Genomic DNA, 19,414 nt, shown 5'->3' on the forward strand with positions numbered 1-19,414 from the left:
AATTTGGATCACAGGTTTGACAAGTTATCTCAGGTTAATATGAGTCGCTTATTTATTTATTTATTTTGTTTTTTTTTTAATTTTATTATTTAATATTGGGTTGTCTAAGGATTGAAATTCATGTCTTTTTTCTTTTGACAAGTGTTTTTGTACAGGTCGTTATGATGACTTTTTTGTTATAAAAAATCATTATATTTACTGTTGTTACTTCTTTTTTTATTATATATTTAAATGAGGATAACTTATTGGATTCAGTTAAGTTTATAATCCGAGTCATAAATTTTTTTTACTTCATTAAAATATATTAATAACATCTAAATATTTTTTTACATTAAAAAAGTTTAGTCCAATCTATAATGTAATGCGTGTCACTATCTAATAGTATATTAATCACCAAAGGTTTTCTTAAAGTTAGTAACATGAACCGAAGAAATAATATATATCTTGGAACCGATAGTTATAGACAAACATTTAAGAAACATGCTTATCACTTTCAAATTAGAGTACACAAATAAAATAATTGATATACTACTACTAATAAAAAAAAGGTTTTATCTTTTTTGACAAACTAGATAAAATTGATGATATAAAAAAATTTAAGAAATTATTGGTTGAATAATTCTTTTGACAAGCTAAATAAATAAATAAAAAACTTAATTTTCATTTTTATGTTATAAATGCATAATGTAAATACTACTCATCTATTTTAAGTCTAAAAGGAAAAAAATAAAGATAAAGTACAATAATATTTTATAGATATTAGAAAATTATAGAAATCATTTAAAATATTTATTACTATTTTAAAAAATTTAAACTAAATCATTTTAAAAAAAATGAAAGAGATGATATCAATTAAAATCAAATTAAAACAAAAACAAAAGGCTAAAGACTATTGAACCTTGGAGGTCAAGCTCTCTCTCTCTCTCTAACTAACTAAACAAACAACACATTGTTTACTATTATATTTTTGATAACCAAAAAATACAAAGCCAAGCTTTTAGATCCCAAAAATAGGTGATCAGAAAGTCGGGATCGAGCTTTGAGTTTCTAAAATATAATTTTCAACTTATTTTTACAACACCCAAAAACAATAAACTCATTTCCAAGAACAATCTCTAATCACTCTATAAATTGAAAATCCAACCAAATAATTTTTTTTTATGAGTCTCGATTTATTTATTTTTTTGGCATGATTAAAAGACAATACCACCTTCATTAAACATCGTTCTTCAAGATGAATCTATTTACACCAAGATTGACCATTTTTATGGATGGATGTGACCCTATCAAACCCTTTTTCTCTCATCTTTTTTTTTTTATGATTTTCTATCTCCTCTCTTAACATTTAAGGACTAAAATGTAAGATTAAAATGTAAAATCCTAAAATAAAAAGGACCAAATATGCAAAAAAAAATAAAATAAAGGACCAAAGTAAAGTTTTCCATGCCATTGGACATTGTAGAAGGAAAAAAAGGCTTTGTTTTTTTGTTTATGCTAACCTTGGTCATTCTTCTTTTAGATTTCTTTTTAACAATAACCTTTGTTTTTGCAAACTTAATCTTTCATTTAATGTCGGAATATTATCTAACATCTCACATATACAAGAGTATGCAAATCAAAATAAATCTTAAAATATAAAACCATGTCAACATAACTTCCAAGGAATAGGTAAAAGAAGTTTTAATGACCAAAATGTAAAGAACTAAAAACTTGAGAATATGAAAGAAAATATAGCCTATGAATAGTTTCTCCATGAATAGTGAAAAAGAGCGTGGATGAACATTGTCATAACCCATTTTTTACCCTCCTATTTTTGAACATATTTCAAAAGAATACCAGAATTTCCAAAAAAAAATATTTTTGATGTAATTCAGCTAATTTTTAGACATTTTTATGATTTTGTTTTGCTTATTGTATTCATGTTAATGATTTATCAAAAGTAAAAAATTCATTAGAAATAAAAAAGAGAGAAAGAAAAGAAAATCAAAGACAAAGAATAAAAAAATGTTTAGTGTGCATAATGAAGGGCCAAAATAACTAATACAATAAGAATATTCTAAGATGGGGTTAGAGTATTCTTAGAATAAGAAATAAAAAATAAGAATATTCCTAGGTGGGGTGGTATAAATAGAAAATATATTTTTAATAGAAAAAAGGATGTGTAAAAAAAAAACTAACCTCTATAGAGAAATTTAAAAAAAGAAAAAGGAAAGAAAAAGGAGGAGGTATAAGAATAAACCTTAGCTAGAATTGGGAGATGGAAAAAAATTGGAAAAAAAGGGGATAGAAATCCTAGCCAAGGTGTATAAGAAAAAAACCTAGCCTACCTTTCTTCCCCCACAAAACCCTAGCCTCCATCTTATTTTCCCTCATGGTGGAAGATAAAACTTTTGAGGGGAGATTTTGAAGGGAAAAAAAGAGAGAAGAAGAAAGAAGGAAGAGAAGGGCTCACTTATTTTGGACTTTATCTCACTAAACTAGAACTTTTCTTTCCTTCAATCATACTAATCAATCTCCATTTCTCCCGGCCACCATCCAAACCTCTTCTCTAGTGAAGTCGTCATGATGTCACATTGTGACAAATAAGAAACTTTCTAAATTTAAAGGGAAAAATAAAAATAATAAAGTCGTCACTTAGTAAATAAAGGAGATTAGGAGTCTTATAATAGATTTGATCTTAGATATTTAAGTACTGGATTAGTTATGCTTAAAGGAATATCGACATCACCCTCATTGCATCCTTTCAAATGAAAGGTAACCTTTGATATATGTTTTTATAAATTTATTATATGCATGCTATTAGTTATCTAAATTTATTTCTACACTTATTTTCTAATTATTTTAATAAAAAATGATTTTATTCCCTAAAAATAGGAGACTCATTGATAATAGATATTTTCATGTTAATTCTTAAAAATAAATGATTTTGTCGATTTAGAAAAAAAATTAATGTTAATCCCTAAAAATAGAAGATTTTGTCAATTTAAAAAAAAATTAACGTTAATCCCTAAAAATAGGCTATGTAGTCTATTTTAGAATTTTGGATGGTAATTCCTAAAAATATGCGATTTCATCAATTTACAAAAAAATTGGATGATAATCCTTAAAAGTAAAAGATTTCATCAGTATGGGAAAATCTCTCTAAATTGATGAAATTATCTATTTTTAGAGATTATTATTAAGATTTTTCTAAATCGAAGAAATTATCTATTTTTAAGGATTACTGTCCAAAATTTCTAAATCAATGAAATAACTTATTTTTAGGGATTAACATCAAAAGTTTTCTAAACCAATGAAATTGCTTATTTTTAAGGACTAAGTTCAAAGTTTTTCCTAAATTGAAGAAATTGTCTATTTTTAGAAATTAACATCAAAAATTTCCTTTATCGATAAGTCTTTTATTTATTTTTAAGGACTGACATTATGTTTTATTAAAATAAATCATTAATAATCTTAGAAATAAATTTAGACAATTAATAGAATGCACAAAATAAATTTTAAAAAATATTAGTAAAGATAACATTTCATTTGAAATAATGAAGCAAGGGTGATGTAGATCTTTTCTTGAGTAGAACTAATTAAATACCTGAATATCTAAGACTAGTGTCTATTTATAATTTCTAATTTTCTTTAATTATTAGGTGGGAATTCCATTATTTTTATTTTTCATTTTAATTCTGGAGAGTGTAGTATTTATCACTGTGTGACAAACATAAATATGCATAGTGAAACAATGATTTATTTTAGTTTTATTTTTAATTTTTTTGTTAATGTTAATATAAAGTAGTGACAATAGTACAAAAAACTTAAAAGATATTTGGTACATGGATTCTCAGATATCCTCATTCCTCCACACTGCTAAGCATATAATATTTATTCTTGGCTAGAAATAAAAATTTAGTAATATGTTTTTATTGTGTCGAGGTTTATGCAAAAAAATCCTTAATGAATTTAAACAAACTTACTATTATACCCTCAAGACATAATGTTTATAAGATTCAATAATAAATTTAAATTTATAAGAAAATGAAAAATATCAAATAAAAATAAGTCTGCCAACAAATTGCATATTGCATAAGCATATATATGTTAATTAATGATTTTAATAATATAATCAAGTTATTAAAAATATATATTAGGTTGTTCAAACAAGTTATAACTTTATAAAAATTATATTATTACCGGTAAAAACAAGGATATACCTGGCCATTTAAAATGAAAACATGGACAATTAAATAAAAAAAACATTTAGTATATTTAGTATAATATGCAATGAATGCTAAATTCCCTGACATTTATTATTTTTTTTACATAATAAACAAAAATATTTTTAATATTCAATATATCTTGGTGCAGGAATTTACCGCAATTCCTTTTAGTATATTTGAAAATATCTTTCCATTATTATGACCTATGGGACTAGAATGAATATTATTTGAAGACTAATTTAACCATTTTTACTTTGTTTTGAAACCCGCACCATCTTTGATGATCAACTTGGGACTTGGGACCTAGCTGACCGGAGACTGGATTAACTTGGGTTGAAAAATTAAAAAAAAAGAAACTACATTAAAAAACTTATGTTAATCTGGTTAAATTTGATTATTAACTTGTATATTTTAATTTTTTATTAAAATAATATTATTTTAGTTTTTTAGTTTTTTTTAAGTTGATTTAGGTGACATCATTTTAATTCTTTTAAAAAGAAAAATTCTAGGTCGATCCCACATTACACTCTATACTAAAAGACATTAGTATTTCACTGTGCGAATCTATAATGAAAGGTTGATTTTACCCTTTGGTGAGCAAAGTAGCATGCATTGAGTCTAGGATATGATGGTATTTTCATGTGACATATTGGTCATTACTTGAAAGAAAGGGGTTAGACGGTAATTCTATGTTTTGTTTTATAGTGTGATTACTTAATTGCTCTTGGAAGACAAAAACAATCACTTGGGACGAGAGGCTTTTAAGTTTTTAACTTTATTTTTAAATAAGTAAGTTACTTTATTACCCTTGAAAATTAAAAATAATTGTCTTTGATTTAGGGGCTTTTTTGTCATTTATAGCTTGTCATTTGGTAATTATTGGGTGTTCTTGGGGCAATATGGTAATTTAGTAAAAAAGAAAATTTTTTTAAACAAAGATTGGATGAGTAGTGTCAGTCGCTTTCGGATGGCGTGTGCGGCATTGACCGATGGCCAAAACCATGATTTCAGGGTAACTTTTATAACGTCTCGGGTCCCCTCCATGGATTAGCGGCGCGTGTGGCACTATGGCAGACAGTGTGATGTGTGTGACCTTTTATTTTATTTTTTCTTTTCCTCTCTCTCCTACTCAATTTTCATGCTAGAATTAAAAAAAAAAAATCAAATTAGCCCCTCAAGTTTGTTGTACTTAAGATTTCATCCATATTCTCTTTATTACAATTTTTAAATTTAGAATACTTTATGAAATTAATGGATTTTTCAATTTCGTTCATGTTCTCTTTGTTTCATTTTTTTTAATTGAGATAGTTTATTAAATTTAGAATTCTTTTCAATTTCATCCACAATTAATATTTTCATATATTAGATTTGGTTTTTATTCTTTGAATTTTTTTTTGGATGGTTTTGGCAATTGTTTTTTTTCTTTTCAATTTCATCATTCTTTAGTTTTTTTTTCCTATTAAATCTATTTTTTTATATTGTTCTATTTTTTTACCCTACAAGATTTTTTTTTATTGATTTTTTTTTATTATTATTTTATTTTCCAACATTTAATTAGTCGGATGGTTAGCTTGTTAGTTGAGCCCGGGTCTAAATTTAACAATTTACGGGTTTAAAATATTAACCCCGATTTACGATGTTGACACAAGTTTTTTTAGTTTATTTTTTTAGCCTTTTGCCCTATCCTCCAGCATTTTGTTATTTTTTAATTTACTTTCTATGGTATTTTTTTAGCCGGTTGCCTTGTTTTTTTGTTGAATTTAGCTTTTTTAAAATAATTTTGTTTTTAAATTAAATTAAATTGATTGATTTCATCCTTCAACATTTAGTTTTTTAGAAGTTAAGCTCTTGGATTGAGCCCGGGTCAAGAATTTAATGAATTGTGGATTCGAGAATTTAACCTGAATTTACAAGGTTCACTTGAGTTTGCTTGTTTTTTTCTTTTCTTTTTTTAAGCTCTTTTTTTTTTTTCATATTTCATCCTCTAACATTCATTTTTTACTCTCTTTTCATAGGATTTATCTTTATTTTTAAAATAACAAGGGCTGCCTTGAGTTTTTTTTTCTTCTGATTTTTGTTAAATTTTTCTTCTTTAAAAAGAATTTTATTTTTTAATTAAATTAAATTTATTGATTTCATTATCTAACATTTAATTTGAGGCAATACTTGAAGAAATTTTGTTTTTTTAATTATTTTTTTTAGAAACTGGTATTCTTTATTTTTTTTACATTTTTTTCTATAGAATTATCCTAATATCATGTCTTAGATTATGGATTCAGCGGGTTTATCAGGTTTGACTCGGGTTTTTTTTTACTACTTTTTAATGTTTTTTTTATCTCGAGTCAATAACTAAAATCTTAGATTTTTTTTGAAAAAAAATTATATTTTCTTATTTTTTTTATAATAAAAAATAATAGGCCTGCGACGTAGCACATGCCATCTGTCTGTCTTTTTCTAAATTGGGTTTTAAAAATATAATAACAAAAGCTAAATGGTGTGTGGAAATCACTATAGATCAAGAGACATTTCACTATGGATTGTAATAGTAGTTTTACTTTCAATTTCTCATCTTTTCATGAGCGGATAAACATTTCCTTGGCTTTCTTCCACAAGGGTAATTGGGGTTTTCCAATTTCCAAGTACAAGTAAATAACGCTTTTAGCCTTAGAAAAGACAAAAAAAAAGCTTTGCATTTGGTGGTATTTTGGTATTTTACATGGATATTTTGTGTAATTAAGAGGACCATGAGGGACGTTTTAATATTTTTCACATTGTATTTTTTTAATCAAAAAGTTGTTGGCGCATGTTCCACGCGCCTCAACGAGTGGGCGGTGTCCACATCATTAAGGAAGCAAGTGAGACGCTTTCTGGCGGCCAAATCTGGCCATTCGTCGTATAACTAGAAGTGCAGTCATACCCTCTTAATATGGAGCAACGTGTGTAAACATATCACAGTTGGATTGCTGCCGATACTCGATTGTTTGTGTTTTTCTTTTTTTCTCTCTCTTTTAACAACTAAAGTGTACAATTGTCATCTCTTTGTTTGTTACTTGCTTGCGTCTAGCATGACTGTCAGATTCAAGTCGCTTGGGTCTGACAGGGCTGCTAGACCACAGTGCTTTGGTCTGGTAGCCATGCCAGAACCACGGTGCCGGGGTCTGACAATCATATCAGACCCAAGCGCTTGGGTCAAAAAATTTAAAATTTTTCAACAGCATAATTGGACTGCAAAAACAAACACTGCCCTCATTCAAGTAGGATTTTTCATTCATATACAGTAGAACTTAACTGCAAGCTCTTTTTTGTTTATTTAACTTATTTTATAAATTTGTTATATTCGAAGATGAAAGAATGAAAAAAATGTTGAGTTTTAAGTGATATATTTCAAGTCTTCAAAAATAAACTTCTCTTTTTTATATGCATTGTGGATGAAAATATTAATTTTATGTTTTCATCGAAGTGTTGGACAATTTTTTAAAGGGTTTATTCTTTTTAAAATTTAAATTGTTGTTGTATGATTCAATTGTCAAAGTTTGTTACAAGCAAAGTTTTTTCTACATTATAAATATTAGTATTTATGAAAATTTAAAATATATGATCATAAAAAGAAAACATTTGAATTGATACATTATATTGTAGGAAAAGAAAATATTGTATATATAAAAGACTTATTGTTCTTTTAACTATCTTAATTTGTGCAATTTTGTTGATGATTTCTTCACTAAAATTAGAGATTAATAAAAAAAATTAAGTGAATTTTAGGGACATGTGTGGTTAATGTCATAAAATAGAAAAAAATATAAAAAAGATAAAAATATATTTTTGTTAAAAAGATAAAAATAAAAATATAAAATAAATATGTTTTTAGATTACAATTGTTTTTTAAAAACACATGTATTTAATATGATCAGGCCAGGTGCATAGGTTTGGCGTGGGTGCTTGGCCTAGGCATTCTAACATGAGTGTTATATCCCATAAATTTGGATCTATTATGACTATTAGACCTAATTCGTTGGGTCGTTGGGTTTATCATTACTGTAAGATATTTTTAATATTTTTTTATATATTTTTTAAAAATAATATTAAGCCGTTGCCACCAATATACTAATAATTTTTTTATGACTCGTTTGATGAAAAAAGAAAAAAAAATTGCAATTTTGATCTGAAATAAATACCAGTACAGTACTCGTACTCCAAAACTTTCTTCCATAGTCGCAATCTTTGTTTGAAATCCAATGGAGAGAGTGAAAGCACAAGAAGAAGATGAAGAACAATCAAACCAAAACTGGAGTGAAACAGTAGAAGATCTGGTGACAGCCGGTGACACAGAAGGAGCCATAACTCTTCTTGAAACTGAGGTTTCAAGGCTCGAAACTTTGAACCCATCAGAGGCGGCGAATCTTCAATTGGTTTCTGCATTAACAGAGTTGGCGAATCTTTACTCTTCTAAACATTTCTCCCTCAAATCTGATGAACTTCTCTCTCGGGCTTCTCTCATTAATCAACGCCCTTCCGGGTACTCTCTTTTTTTTTTTTTCAAGAGTCTGTTTGGTTGATGAGAAAAGAAAATTTGGGAAAAAGATTTGATCTTGTTGTGCTTTTTGAGTGTTCTATTTATTTTCTCACTGGGTTTTTCTGGGTTTATTTATTTATTTGGTTTTAGTGATGTGGAGAGTGTGGAGAAGGAAGATGGGATTTCAAAGTGCAATGCTGTTTCTAATGATGGTAAGTTTCTGGGTTCTTTGGTTTTTACTTTCCAGACAACAAAGTTTGCAAATTGCATCTAGATAGGCATTATTATAATCAGATTGCTAAAGAAAATTTGATTGTAATGTGAGAAATAATTGATGGGTTTTTTGGTCTCTGTGAAGGGCATCTTGAGAAATCATCGAATCCACGTGATGATGTTTCACCTTGCTCAGATGATGGTATGTGTATTTATTACTAAGTTTTCCTTTTGTTTGATCGACCTTGTCCTGTAGGTTAAAAGGTCTGCCTGTGATTCTCTAGTTTTTGCTTATATGTTTAGTGTTCACCTGCATGACTTGAAAAATTCGCATGATTTCTCTGATTGTTATTTCTTATGTGACTTAGCTTGATCATCTTAAACTGTTCCGTCTGAGACTTATTTCCTATGTTTCTTTAATTAAGAATGAAAATTTTATGATCGAAATGTTGTGGTATGCTACAGATTGGGAAGCTATTGCAGATCATGCGCCTGATGAATTGCTCTCACCACGATCCTTACCTTCTGTATCAAATATTTGCTTGGAAGATGCAAAAGTTCAAACTTCCAAAAGGCGTGGACGGGGACCATTCACGTACAAAAAGCATGAACTGTATAGCGATCGACAATCGGATGCAACTCTTGTTGATGATGTAGATGATGAAGATTTGGGCAGAAGTACACAAAATACAGAATTGACAAATTGTAAGCCATACACTTTTCATCTCCTTGGAATGAACTTTTCATGTGTAAAAATGCATTATCCTTGATCTTGCTTGTCCATTCATGTGGTTTTTGACCGAAGGAGTCCACTTGTTGCTCTTAAAGTTGAATCATGAGAATATTTATAGGTTTCTGCTGTTTGATTTGTTGGAACTAATAGTTTTTGCATTATTCTATGTTCATTTGTTCACTTGCAACCTCTTTTTTAAAAGTTTTTATGTTCTTGGACAAGACCCCAAGTTACCTTTCCGGTACAAAAAATACAAGAAGATTAAATTAGAGAATATTTTAAATGCCACTGTGGATCTATCCTTAAAGCTTCATCAAGAACGAGAATATTAAATAAACTCTCTTAGGTAAAAATCTTTAGTTCTTACATTTGAGGTCGCATTTGTTATGGGGTCAAAAAAATGGAAACCAATTGCCACATGAGCAATTGATACGGATATAAAAGTTAGTTTTTTATGGTTGGTGTCTTAACAAATTGAAGATTGAAAATTTTAGTGGAGAGAGAGAAAAAGAGAAAAGGATTAAAATATCACTACTGGTAAAGGAGGCAGACAAAAAAGGTTATTTGTGTTGAGAGAGGGAGATGACAATTGTTACTCTTCTTAGCAATGTCCTCCTGCTGATGTATTTAACAAAGTGTGCGTAAAATAAATTAGCTATAAATATTTCCAGAAAAATGATGTAATTTTGGGCCAGAAATGCGTTTTATTTAACTTTTGAGTCATTATTGGTGTATGCGTTGAGGAAAATACTTACATTAGATATGGGTACTTTTTCATTCTCCGAGCCTGGTTCTCCTACAGGGCCTCATACCTAAGTTATTTATCCTTGGGTAGTTAGATAGAAGTTCTTTGTTTTTTCTTGCTCCTTCCCTTGCTGTAATTGCATGCTATCTTAATCAGGTTTTGGTTTGTGTAATCCTTTCGTCACTCTAATAAGCTGTCTTTTGCATATTAAGCAAAAGGTTTGTTCAATTTTTGTCCTTTTTCACACATTTCAAGAGGTACAAACATTACCCATCAATTCAGTATTGATGCCATATTCAGCTGCTTGGTTTGCTATGAACAGTGTTTTTAAAAATCTTTTTTCCTTCTCAGCTCAGCACCGGACTTGCATTTCTTCGTGGTTTCAACAAGGATTGTTAACCAGCTAAATATGATAAAGTAATTGAGAACATGAAAAAAATTAAAGTAATTGAGAACATGAAAAAAAAAATATCTTCGTCTTAAATAATGTTATTAGACACCTACTGATAAACATGGATGTTACTCGGGTTGGATGCAGGGCCGCAGCATCAATCAATTATGACTAATGCCCTCATGGATATTAATATTTTTTCCCACATAAGTTTTCTCTAAAATATTATGCAGGATCTAATGATTTGTTATTTGAATGCAGCTAAATATGGCACACATCATGTTCTTGTTCTGGCTGACTTTCCACCAAGTATGAGGACAACAGATCTAGAAAAGCTTTTTGAAGACTTTAAAGATCGTGGATTTGTTATTCGCTGGATCAATGATACAGCGGCTCTTGCAGTATTCCAAACACCATCAATTGGTAATTGAAACTCGACTGACTTTACATTTGTATGATGATAAATACAAGATCAGTCCCCTGTTTTCCAAACTAAATATTGCACCATATGATTCTCTGTGATGCAATGTTAGGATAGTGCATAGTTGTAATTTGTAATCCACTGGTGAGGGGCTGATTTGGTGTGCTGGTGTCTTGGTTTTGAATCCATTAACTGATGCAGTTATTAAGCTATCATGGAACAGGACAAAAAGAACAAGATGAGAAGGACATTGAACATTAGATTTACCTCAGCATTTTCACATACATACTTGGCGGAGAGATATACATGCAAAATGCAAAATATAAGTTCTGCATAACTAATAAAGATCTGAATAAATGTATAATGGCATGGGATGCTTTGAAAAAAATTTGAAATTATAGTCTTTCAGAAAGAATACATTAAACCTCATTATAAATTAGTTATAAAAATAAAGGATATGGTTAGGAGTCAAACATAAAATCAGGTCTTTAGGTTTTTAAAACACAGCTAAGAATAGATACAGAAGATAACCGCAGTCAAACAACAGTACAGCATCACCACACTTGACACATCATATCTACAGCATGTTTTGGAGGAACTGTGAACCCATTTTCTCTTCCTTCTTTAATCTCCAAAACTCTACACAATATAATATCTTAAGAAAGAAAGATCCAGTAAACTGGAGTTTATGATCTGGAAGAAGCAAAAGGAGCATAAACTTTTAGTTATCTTTGGACCTGGATGTAAACAAAAAGAATTGAGATTTCAAAATTTGAGTTTGTGAAATAAAATATATTGGAAAACTCCAATTATCATTTGTAAGTATTTCTTGAATCCATGTTTCCTAAAATTAATTTATGCCCCCCCCCCCCCCCCCCCCTATCACTTTCAAACATTTTTTTGGCTGAAGCTTGTGAGATGTTATGTTGATAGGAGTATGGCATGATGTGATACTGGGAGTTGACTGTATAAGAATCTCGAGGAAGAATACCTGTTTAGAATGTTCCATAAGCTATATAGTATTGAAGGTTGAACATGAGCTAGAAAGATACACTTATTACATGGGGTAGCCTTAGGATGACTTGGTTAATAAGAAGCAAAAGCCACTAAAATGGCATGCTGTCAAACTGCCCTTTTGTCTGTGGGGCAGGAGCAAAGAGTGTCGTTGATGGTGGCCAGACTTTTGTCATTCTTCCAATCAAAGGTATGACTTTAACCACCAAGATCCCTAAGCCATGTGATGTAGAATGCAAGTCTGGACTTGATGAGGGGAGGCTTGGTTCCTCCCTTCAACTAGCACTGATCTGTCTGACAATCTCCCCAAACCTAGTCAGTTGGGTATAGCTACCATGTGCAGCAGTTTTAGTGAATGAAGATCTTCAATTTCTGCCTTGGCTATGCAGACCCTTTATGCCTTTGAGGAGGTGTAGGCTCTAGACATTCTGGTTGTGCCATTTGGAGCCAGTGGACTGTTGATATCTAGCAGTACCTGTGTGATTTTGGCTATTTTGATCCTTCAGTGATTAATGCTGGACATTGGGGAATGATTCTGTCTTTTCCCTCTTGTGGTGAAGGTGGCTTGGTAGTTGACTTGTCTTTTGAAGCTTTTTTCATCACTGATTATTCAAATACTAGTCACGTTCCTTCTTTTATGGTGCTCCCTTTGAAGTTGATAATTGTCCATATATCAGTGTTCTAATATATGTGCTGCTGTTATTGAGATTAACTTGGAACGGTTTTAGATCCTCTTACAGTTTTAATTTTCTCATGCAGCACTTGAGGCACGCAACCACATTCAATGTTCATTTACTGTGCGTATTCTTGATGAGGATGATGAACTCATGGGCTCAATCCCAACAAAAGGTAAATTATTTTGGCCCAACTTTTCTCTGTTCAGAATTCTGTGGAAATTTGATGTATATCCAAGATGAAATGCTGGTTCAAAAGAGAGCCCATTTGGAAGCTCAGTAAGAATGGAGATATTGACGTTGAGCTACTACCAGTCAGATAAGGTACATAGGACTGAAGTCTGCTTAAGAACCCACTGTCTAACTTATTGAAGAGGCTGCATACTGAACAGCTTGGTGAGAGAGACAGAGGCAGAAAGACATGCAATCCCCTTCCCACCTAAAATTTAGAAAATTGTTGATAGTTAGAAAAGATTTGTTGAGCAGTGCCAGCTTCGAAGAGGCTTCTGATGTTTTAACTTATCAGAAGCTGCAAAGTTATCTGCCAACAAAATATATATATATATATATATATATATATATATATATATATATAATAAGCTTCAAAGAGACCCTTTTGGAGCTAAGCTGAATTTCTATAGGCTTTCTTTGCAACAAAACTGCAATAAATATTAAATTAAGAAGTCCAAATTGTCAAAATTCCTTTCTCCTGTCCTCGTAAAAAAAACTATTGAAGTTGATGCTTACACCTCCCTAGATATGTTAAAATCAGATTTGAATGGTTTGCTACTTGACCTTACAAGAATTTGCTGTTCTATAACAATCAGCAAGAATGGAATTATCATAGTTACACCATGCAAGAAATGGTGTTTGGGGTAAGAGATAACAGGATTTGAGAGTGATTTTCTTCTGTAGTCATGTTCTTTGTGCCCTCTTTGTTCTATGTTAAAATATTCATCCAGCTACTCCAAGTTATTCAACTTCTTTCTTCAATAAAATCTATTCAAATAAACCTTCCTATGCTGTAGCTAGCGATTTTTGTATTGCTTCTAAGCAGCCTATTGTAAGAAACTTCAGTGGTGTCTTTTTGCCTGTTTGTATCCCAAAATTCCTCATCTGTGTATTAATGAGAACTTTCTGTGAATTAATCACATCCTTTTCTTTCCAGCTAGAGTCATGTTCTTATTGAGAGAGCATTCTTACTAGCACTCGATTGCTTCTGCATTCTTACCGGGAGTCCTAAAATATTCAGAAGCAGTGGAGTTGGGGCATCTTTACAGGAATTATTTTTATGTAGCATAAAGCGATATGCAAATATTTAGCAATCCTAACCAGTTTGCTGTTATTTTATTGGGAAATAGGAGGAAAGCAGTTCTCTAACCTTCTGTCTTGTTCCTTTTTAACTATACTTGTGTTATTCCTTTTGTCAGATCTGGAGCCTCCTCGTCAAAGGCCAAAGACATCAGCAAGAACTGCCCAAAGGCTAATAGCTCATGGAATGGGATTGAAATTGCCAATGGCCTTTGGTTCGAGAGAACTGAAGAGCCAGGAAGAAACCAGAAAGAATCGGATAGTTACAAGGCAGAAAATGAAAGACGATGCATGGGGTGATGATTGATGGAAAATATGGATGTAGCTTCATGATTTGCAATGCGAGAGTGGTGGTCTCCTCCATGTGTACTTCTTACTCTTGTACATGACATTAATTGTTACCATTTACTTGGAAATTGACATCATCTTTTATTAGAGGACTATTCAGACACAATTTTCATTCTTGACAGATTGGTCTTCGTTTCTGCTTGTTCTAATTTGCTCATTAAACTGACAAGACACAGATGCATGCATTTTGCTCCCCTGATGCAAAAAAGAAAAAAAGATTGAATCCTTATACTTCTGCTTCTGTTTATAGCTTTGTCCTTTGTTTATTTCTGTTGCAATTTAATTATTTATTTTTCCAAAAAATAATGACCTCTGCTCGGACAAAAGAAAACTCAAATTCGCTTGCCAAAGAACCCATTTTACATTTGAGCATGAATCTGCTAGGAGTCGGATATACATACAAGATTGAACCAAAACTTATCCCTCCCATCTCTCATCTCTCGTAGAGTGCATGTAATAGTATGATATAAATGAAAAATTCAAGCCGAGAAGACCATACGAAATTGCAGTATCATAACCCTCTTCCAGTGGACCTTTGCTATAAAACCTTCGAATCCACAAAAAGCACATCATCGAAAGAGATCTCAAGTGATGCATTTGGCAATCAAGAACTCTTTCTAGAAAGATTCTTCAATCCACTTCCCACACATTTGAGTATGACTGTCCCTTTGGATGGATCTGGCTTAATGACGAATTTAACACCCAAAAAATCTCTGATGAGCCTTAGTACTTCTATTCCATGGGGTATATGCTTCCCTACGCGAATCTTTGAAACATCTTGTGGACATAATGCACACAGAAGAAACAACAAACCCTGGAACAAGTCAATAGCAACGACAGTAATAAATAAGGTAAGAAGTTATCATTGTAAAACCCAAAAAGATTTCACGCTTCTTTTCCTAAAGGTTGTCATGCTATCCTCCTAAGTAGAAATTTGAAAGATATCATTAACGTGGTCTTCTAAAGGAGATAATTAGTCATCACAAAGGTTTCATTTTGCTGCATTTAACCCTGCTTGTTGGAAAGTAATATTAAAGAAGGAATGGGGTTTGAAGACCCACTTTAATGAATTTAACCAACCTCGACTTAGAAAAAGATTACAGAGAAGAGAAAATACGAACCTGGTGTGTTGTATCTTCAACTCCACCCTGTTCAATCTCCTGAAGGAGAACAGAAGCAATTTGCTCACCAACATCTTCTGAAGGCATCAGCTCTCCTTTCTCATCTTCCATTCCACCATCTTCCGCTCGTGCATAAGAAACTGCAGTATTAGCAGAGATGAAGCAACCGGAAGTAGTTTCCGCAACCAAGGATATTCCATAACCAGGTGAACTGCCATTAAATGAATATATATGTGAGCTATACTATCCGCAGCAAGCTGAAAGGAAAAAAAATCCAAGCAGCAATTCACATTTCTCTCTACAGTGTTTGAAAGATGCCGACAAACAAACAGATAACATTTTTTATTCTATAAACAGATATAATACTTTCCAACTGGTAGACCAACTTCATTAAGCATAAATATATGAACATAAGGAAGAAAACAATAGAAAGAAAAAAAATCAAGCAGCAATTCACATTTCTCTCCACAACATTCCAAACAAAATGAGACGACAAATTTTTATTAACAGACAACATACTTTCCAGCTTGTGGACCAGCTTTATGATCAGTAAATATGTGGACATCAGGAAGCAAATGATTAAAGATTCCTCGAGCAGCATGTATCATAGTATTCTCAAACTGAGAAGATACTCTGGTTGAGAAAGTCACCCCTCTAATCCTCCTAACCATTCCCTCATCAATCCATGTGACTGCCTGCTGAGCATAACATATAAGAACATCAGGGAAAAAAGAATCCCAGACAAATGAACTACCACAGGAATAAAAATATCACCGTTAAACTTTGAATATTGGGAATTGATAAAAGAACTTCTCCGCCACCATGTGGTGGAGCACCATGACTTTCTATTTTCAGCTCCAATCCTTCTGATGGAACTCCAAATTGCTTCAATAATGGTAAGGTAGTGGAACGAAAAGTGTCAACACATGGGTCATTAGAATCATTTGTAATTCCTGAAAACAATTTATTATCTCATTACAAGTGTTGTCAAAGGTGAAAGGCACTAAAAGGTGCCAAGCCTGTAAAATGCCTGAGGCACTAAGCACACGCCTAGGCACTCGCCCGAATGAACCAAGGCGTTATGCTATAAATTAAAAAACATATTATATTATATTATATTAGATAAATCTAAAATATGCATCTTCCCAATTAAGATTAGATCTTTAGAAAATCAAAAGAAAATATAAAATACCATAACATAGTCATATAAAGTTATATTTTTCACCCTTGAAACAAAATAAAATAATTTAAAGTAGTAAGTAGCCATACAGATTAAAAAGCAAAATTAAATATCATCATCATTATTCATTAATCTTCAAAAACATCTCCATCCATGCTTTCCTCTCATTCACTTGAATCCTCCATATCCTCCATTTCATGATTATAATTGAAATCCTCATCTCCCAAACTATATTGCACTTGTTTAGAAAAAATTAAAGTATTAACTATACAGATGTGTTGTTCTTTGACTCCCATTGTTGAAAAAAGAAAGTGTGGTTGGTCTTCTAAGTGTCCTTCATTGTCTGTTTGTCTCCCACTTTAATGATTTAAAAAAAAAAAATTACCCTAATCTTTGTTTTTTACAAAAATACCCCTAAGTTGTTTCTTGTGGTAAATTAAAAAAAAAGAACAAATAGGTCAAAACATAAATCATTTTAAAAAAAGAAAAATCCAACAGAAAAGGAAGAACTTCCAGCAGCGCTAGCTTTAGCACCTTGCACCCACTCACAAGGTGCTCGCCTAGGTGGCGCCTAACTGAAATCCAATGCCTGAGGTAATAAAGGCACTAGGGCCTTGCCTTGCCTCACCTGAAGCGCATAGACGAGTGCCTCAGAGCCTCTTGACAGCACTGCTCATTACAACTTCTTAAAAGGAAAAGTAATAACCCTTTACAGTTATGTTTCCCTATGCAAAAATCATAAACTAAGGCATGCTATGTAAAATTTGTGTGTGGATACTTTAAAGGTAAGTCAGAGCTGATATCATCAAGGTAAAGTTAGCATCCTAAAATCATTTGTTTTACAACACGGTTGGGACAGACCCTATAGATCTTTTCTAAACATTAGGTTGTGGACTAGGTGTGATCTATATGAATTCGAGGGGAAAATGGCTGCCTTTGCCAGTGAAGATACAAAAGAATGGTAGAAGCCCCTACAACCAATCATTCTCCAAACTCTCAAAAGGCAAAGCATGCTTTAAAGATTTTACATTCCCGATTGCTCCTCATGTTACCACACAAGAAGTTCAGAACTCGGTATCAAGATGTCCTCTTGTAGACTTGGCACAAAGATAAAAGACTGATCCATGCCTTCTAGCAAGCTTCTCTGCTGAGCCTTTGGATATCTATCTTTGATCATTTCTAGAATAATCCGCATGGATGAACATCTTACAAGCTAATTAGATTTGCACATTGATAGAACCCTCAACAAGCAGGGCATCAAATATACAACAGCATATGATGGAATTCTGTTTCCCATTTTGGTTCCCGCAGAGAGCAGATGAAATCAACATAAGTAGAAATGGTGGCAGTTCTGGCTTCTGTAACAGCCTTCTTTCAAATCCTAGTCAATCATCGATTACTCTAAAACAAAGTCTCCTAGAACCCATCTAGGAAAAACATTAAACTAGTTCACTTCCTAACCCCCAATTTTTTCCCCTCATCAAGAGCATAAGACAGTAAATTAAAATCACTCACAAGGATATCATTTTGAGCAAAACAACAAGGACATAACTGATAAAAAATAAAAGAGTAATTCAACTACTAGAAACCCCATAAACAGAAGAACATACAACTGAACAAACTGTAAGCACATGCTGACAGGCCAAAAAGTTTAGCAAACCCAACAAAGAAAGCAACAATACCTTTGAGTCTTATCGAAAGGGCCTTTTTCGAAAACAACCCAAGAACAAGCAATGGCTCCAAGAAATACCCAACAGCGCGACTTTCACCACAATCGTGCACAAGATGTCTCCCACCCATCAAAATCCCAGGCTTGTACTGGACCATTGTTCCTGTCAGATAAAATATATTCCTCAAAAATCAAACCCATCACAAGTTACCAGCAAAAACACAAGTAGGGTACTTTGTTTTACCTGTTTCATTGATTTTGACAACAGTCATCAGAAATCTTCTCGAGGAGGCGAAGAAGAGAAACCTCATGGAGGCGGAGGCCAGGAAGCATGTCATTGGCTCGAATGCCCTTGATAATGATAGGTGTGGCGGAGAGCGTCGCTAATATCAGTCTTTGACGGAAGTTTTGGCTACCCTTTAGCTTCTTGTAGCTTCCCTTCCCCATCTTTTGCTTGAGTGGATTGAAGGCCTTCTTGATACTGAAATCCGGGAGTAGGGTTTAGCCGTGAGCCAGAACCCTAGCTGTTGAATCTTTCTTCTTGTGGATACGGGTCAGGTTTACATATTATTGACCCGCTTAAAGGAGGGCCGGCTTAATTACAAAGACTATAAACATTTTGGATGTATTATTTACCTTCTAACATTTTTATTATAGATTTACTGTTTTTTATTTTATTTCTCAAATTTTTATTTTTCCCTATTACATCTTTCTATGGGCACATTAAAAAAAAAATTTGTTGAATAAAAAAAAATTCAAAGGAGGATCAAAATGAAAAAAAGGCCACAAATAAATTATGCTTTTAAAGCTATTAAGAAAAAATTACTTTAATTCTCAAACTTTATAAATTATACCTATTCAAACCCTCAATAT

General features: G+C 31.9%; 1 protein-coding gene and 1 pseudogene across 2 annotated transcripts; one reads left to right on the forward strand and one right to left on the reverse strand.

The window, feature by feature from the left end:
- The first annotated feature begins 8,328 nt into the window (after positions 1-8,328).
- On the forward strand, positions 8,329-14,692 carry LOC133668741 (uncharacterized). 2 transcript variants are annotated; one of them, XM_062088727.1, is made up of 7 exons: positions 8,329-8,724; positions 8,872-8,933; positions 9,080-9,136; positions 9,400-9,639; positions 11,065-11,226; positions 12,998-13,087; positions 14,343-14,692. In XM_062088727.1, the coding sequence occupies exons 1-7, from the start codon at positions 8,444-8,446 to the stop codon at positions 14,528-14,530; spliced, it is 1,080 nt and encodes a 359-aa protein (XP_061944711.1). In that variant the 5' UTR covers positions 8,329-8,443; the 3' UTR covers positions 14,531-14,692. The 2 variants fall into 2 exon arrangements, with proteins under 2 accessions (XP_061944711.1, XP_061944718.1); XM_062088734.1 differs by lacking the exon at positions 9,080-9,136.
- A 216-nt stretch (positions 14,693-14,908) lies between these two features.
- LOC133668734 (probable RNA 3'-terminal phosphate cyclase-like protein) lies at positions 14,909-19,131 on the reverse strand (annotated as a pseudogene).
- Positions 19,132-19,414: the final 283 nt, after the last annotated feature.

The sequence above is a fragment of the Populus nigra genome, chromosome 1, assembly GCF_951802175.1.
Source record: "Populus nigra chromosome 1, ddPopNigr1.1, whole genome shotgun sequence".
Lineage (NCBI taxonomy): Eukaryota > Viridiplantae > Streptophyta > Magnoliopsida > Malpighiales > Salicaceae > Populus > Populus nigra.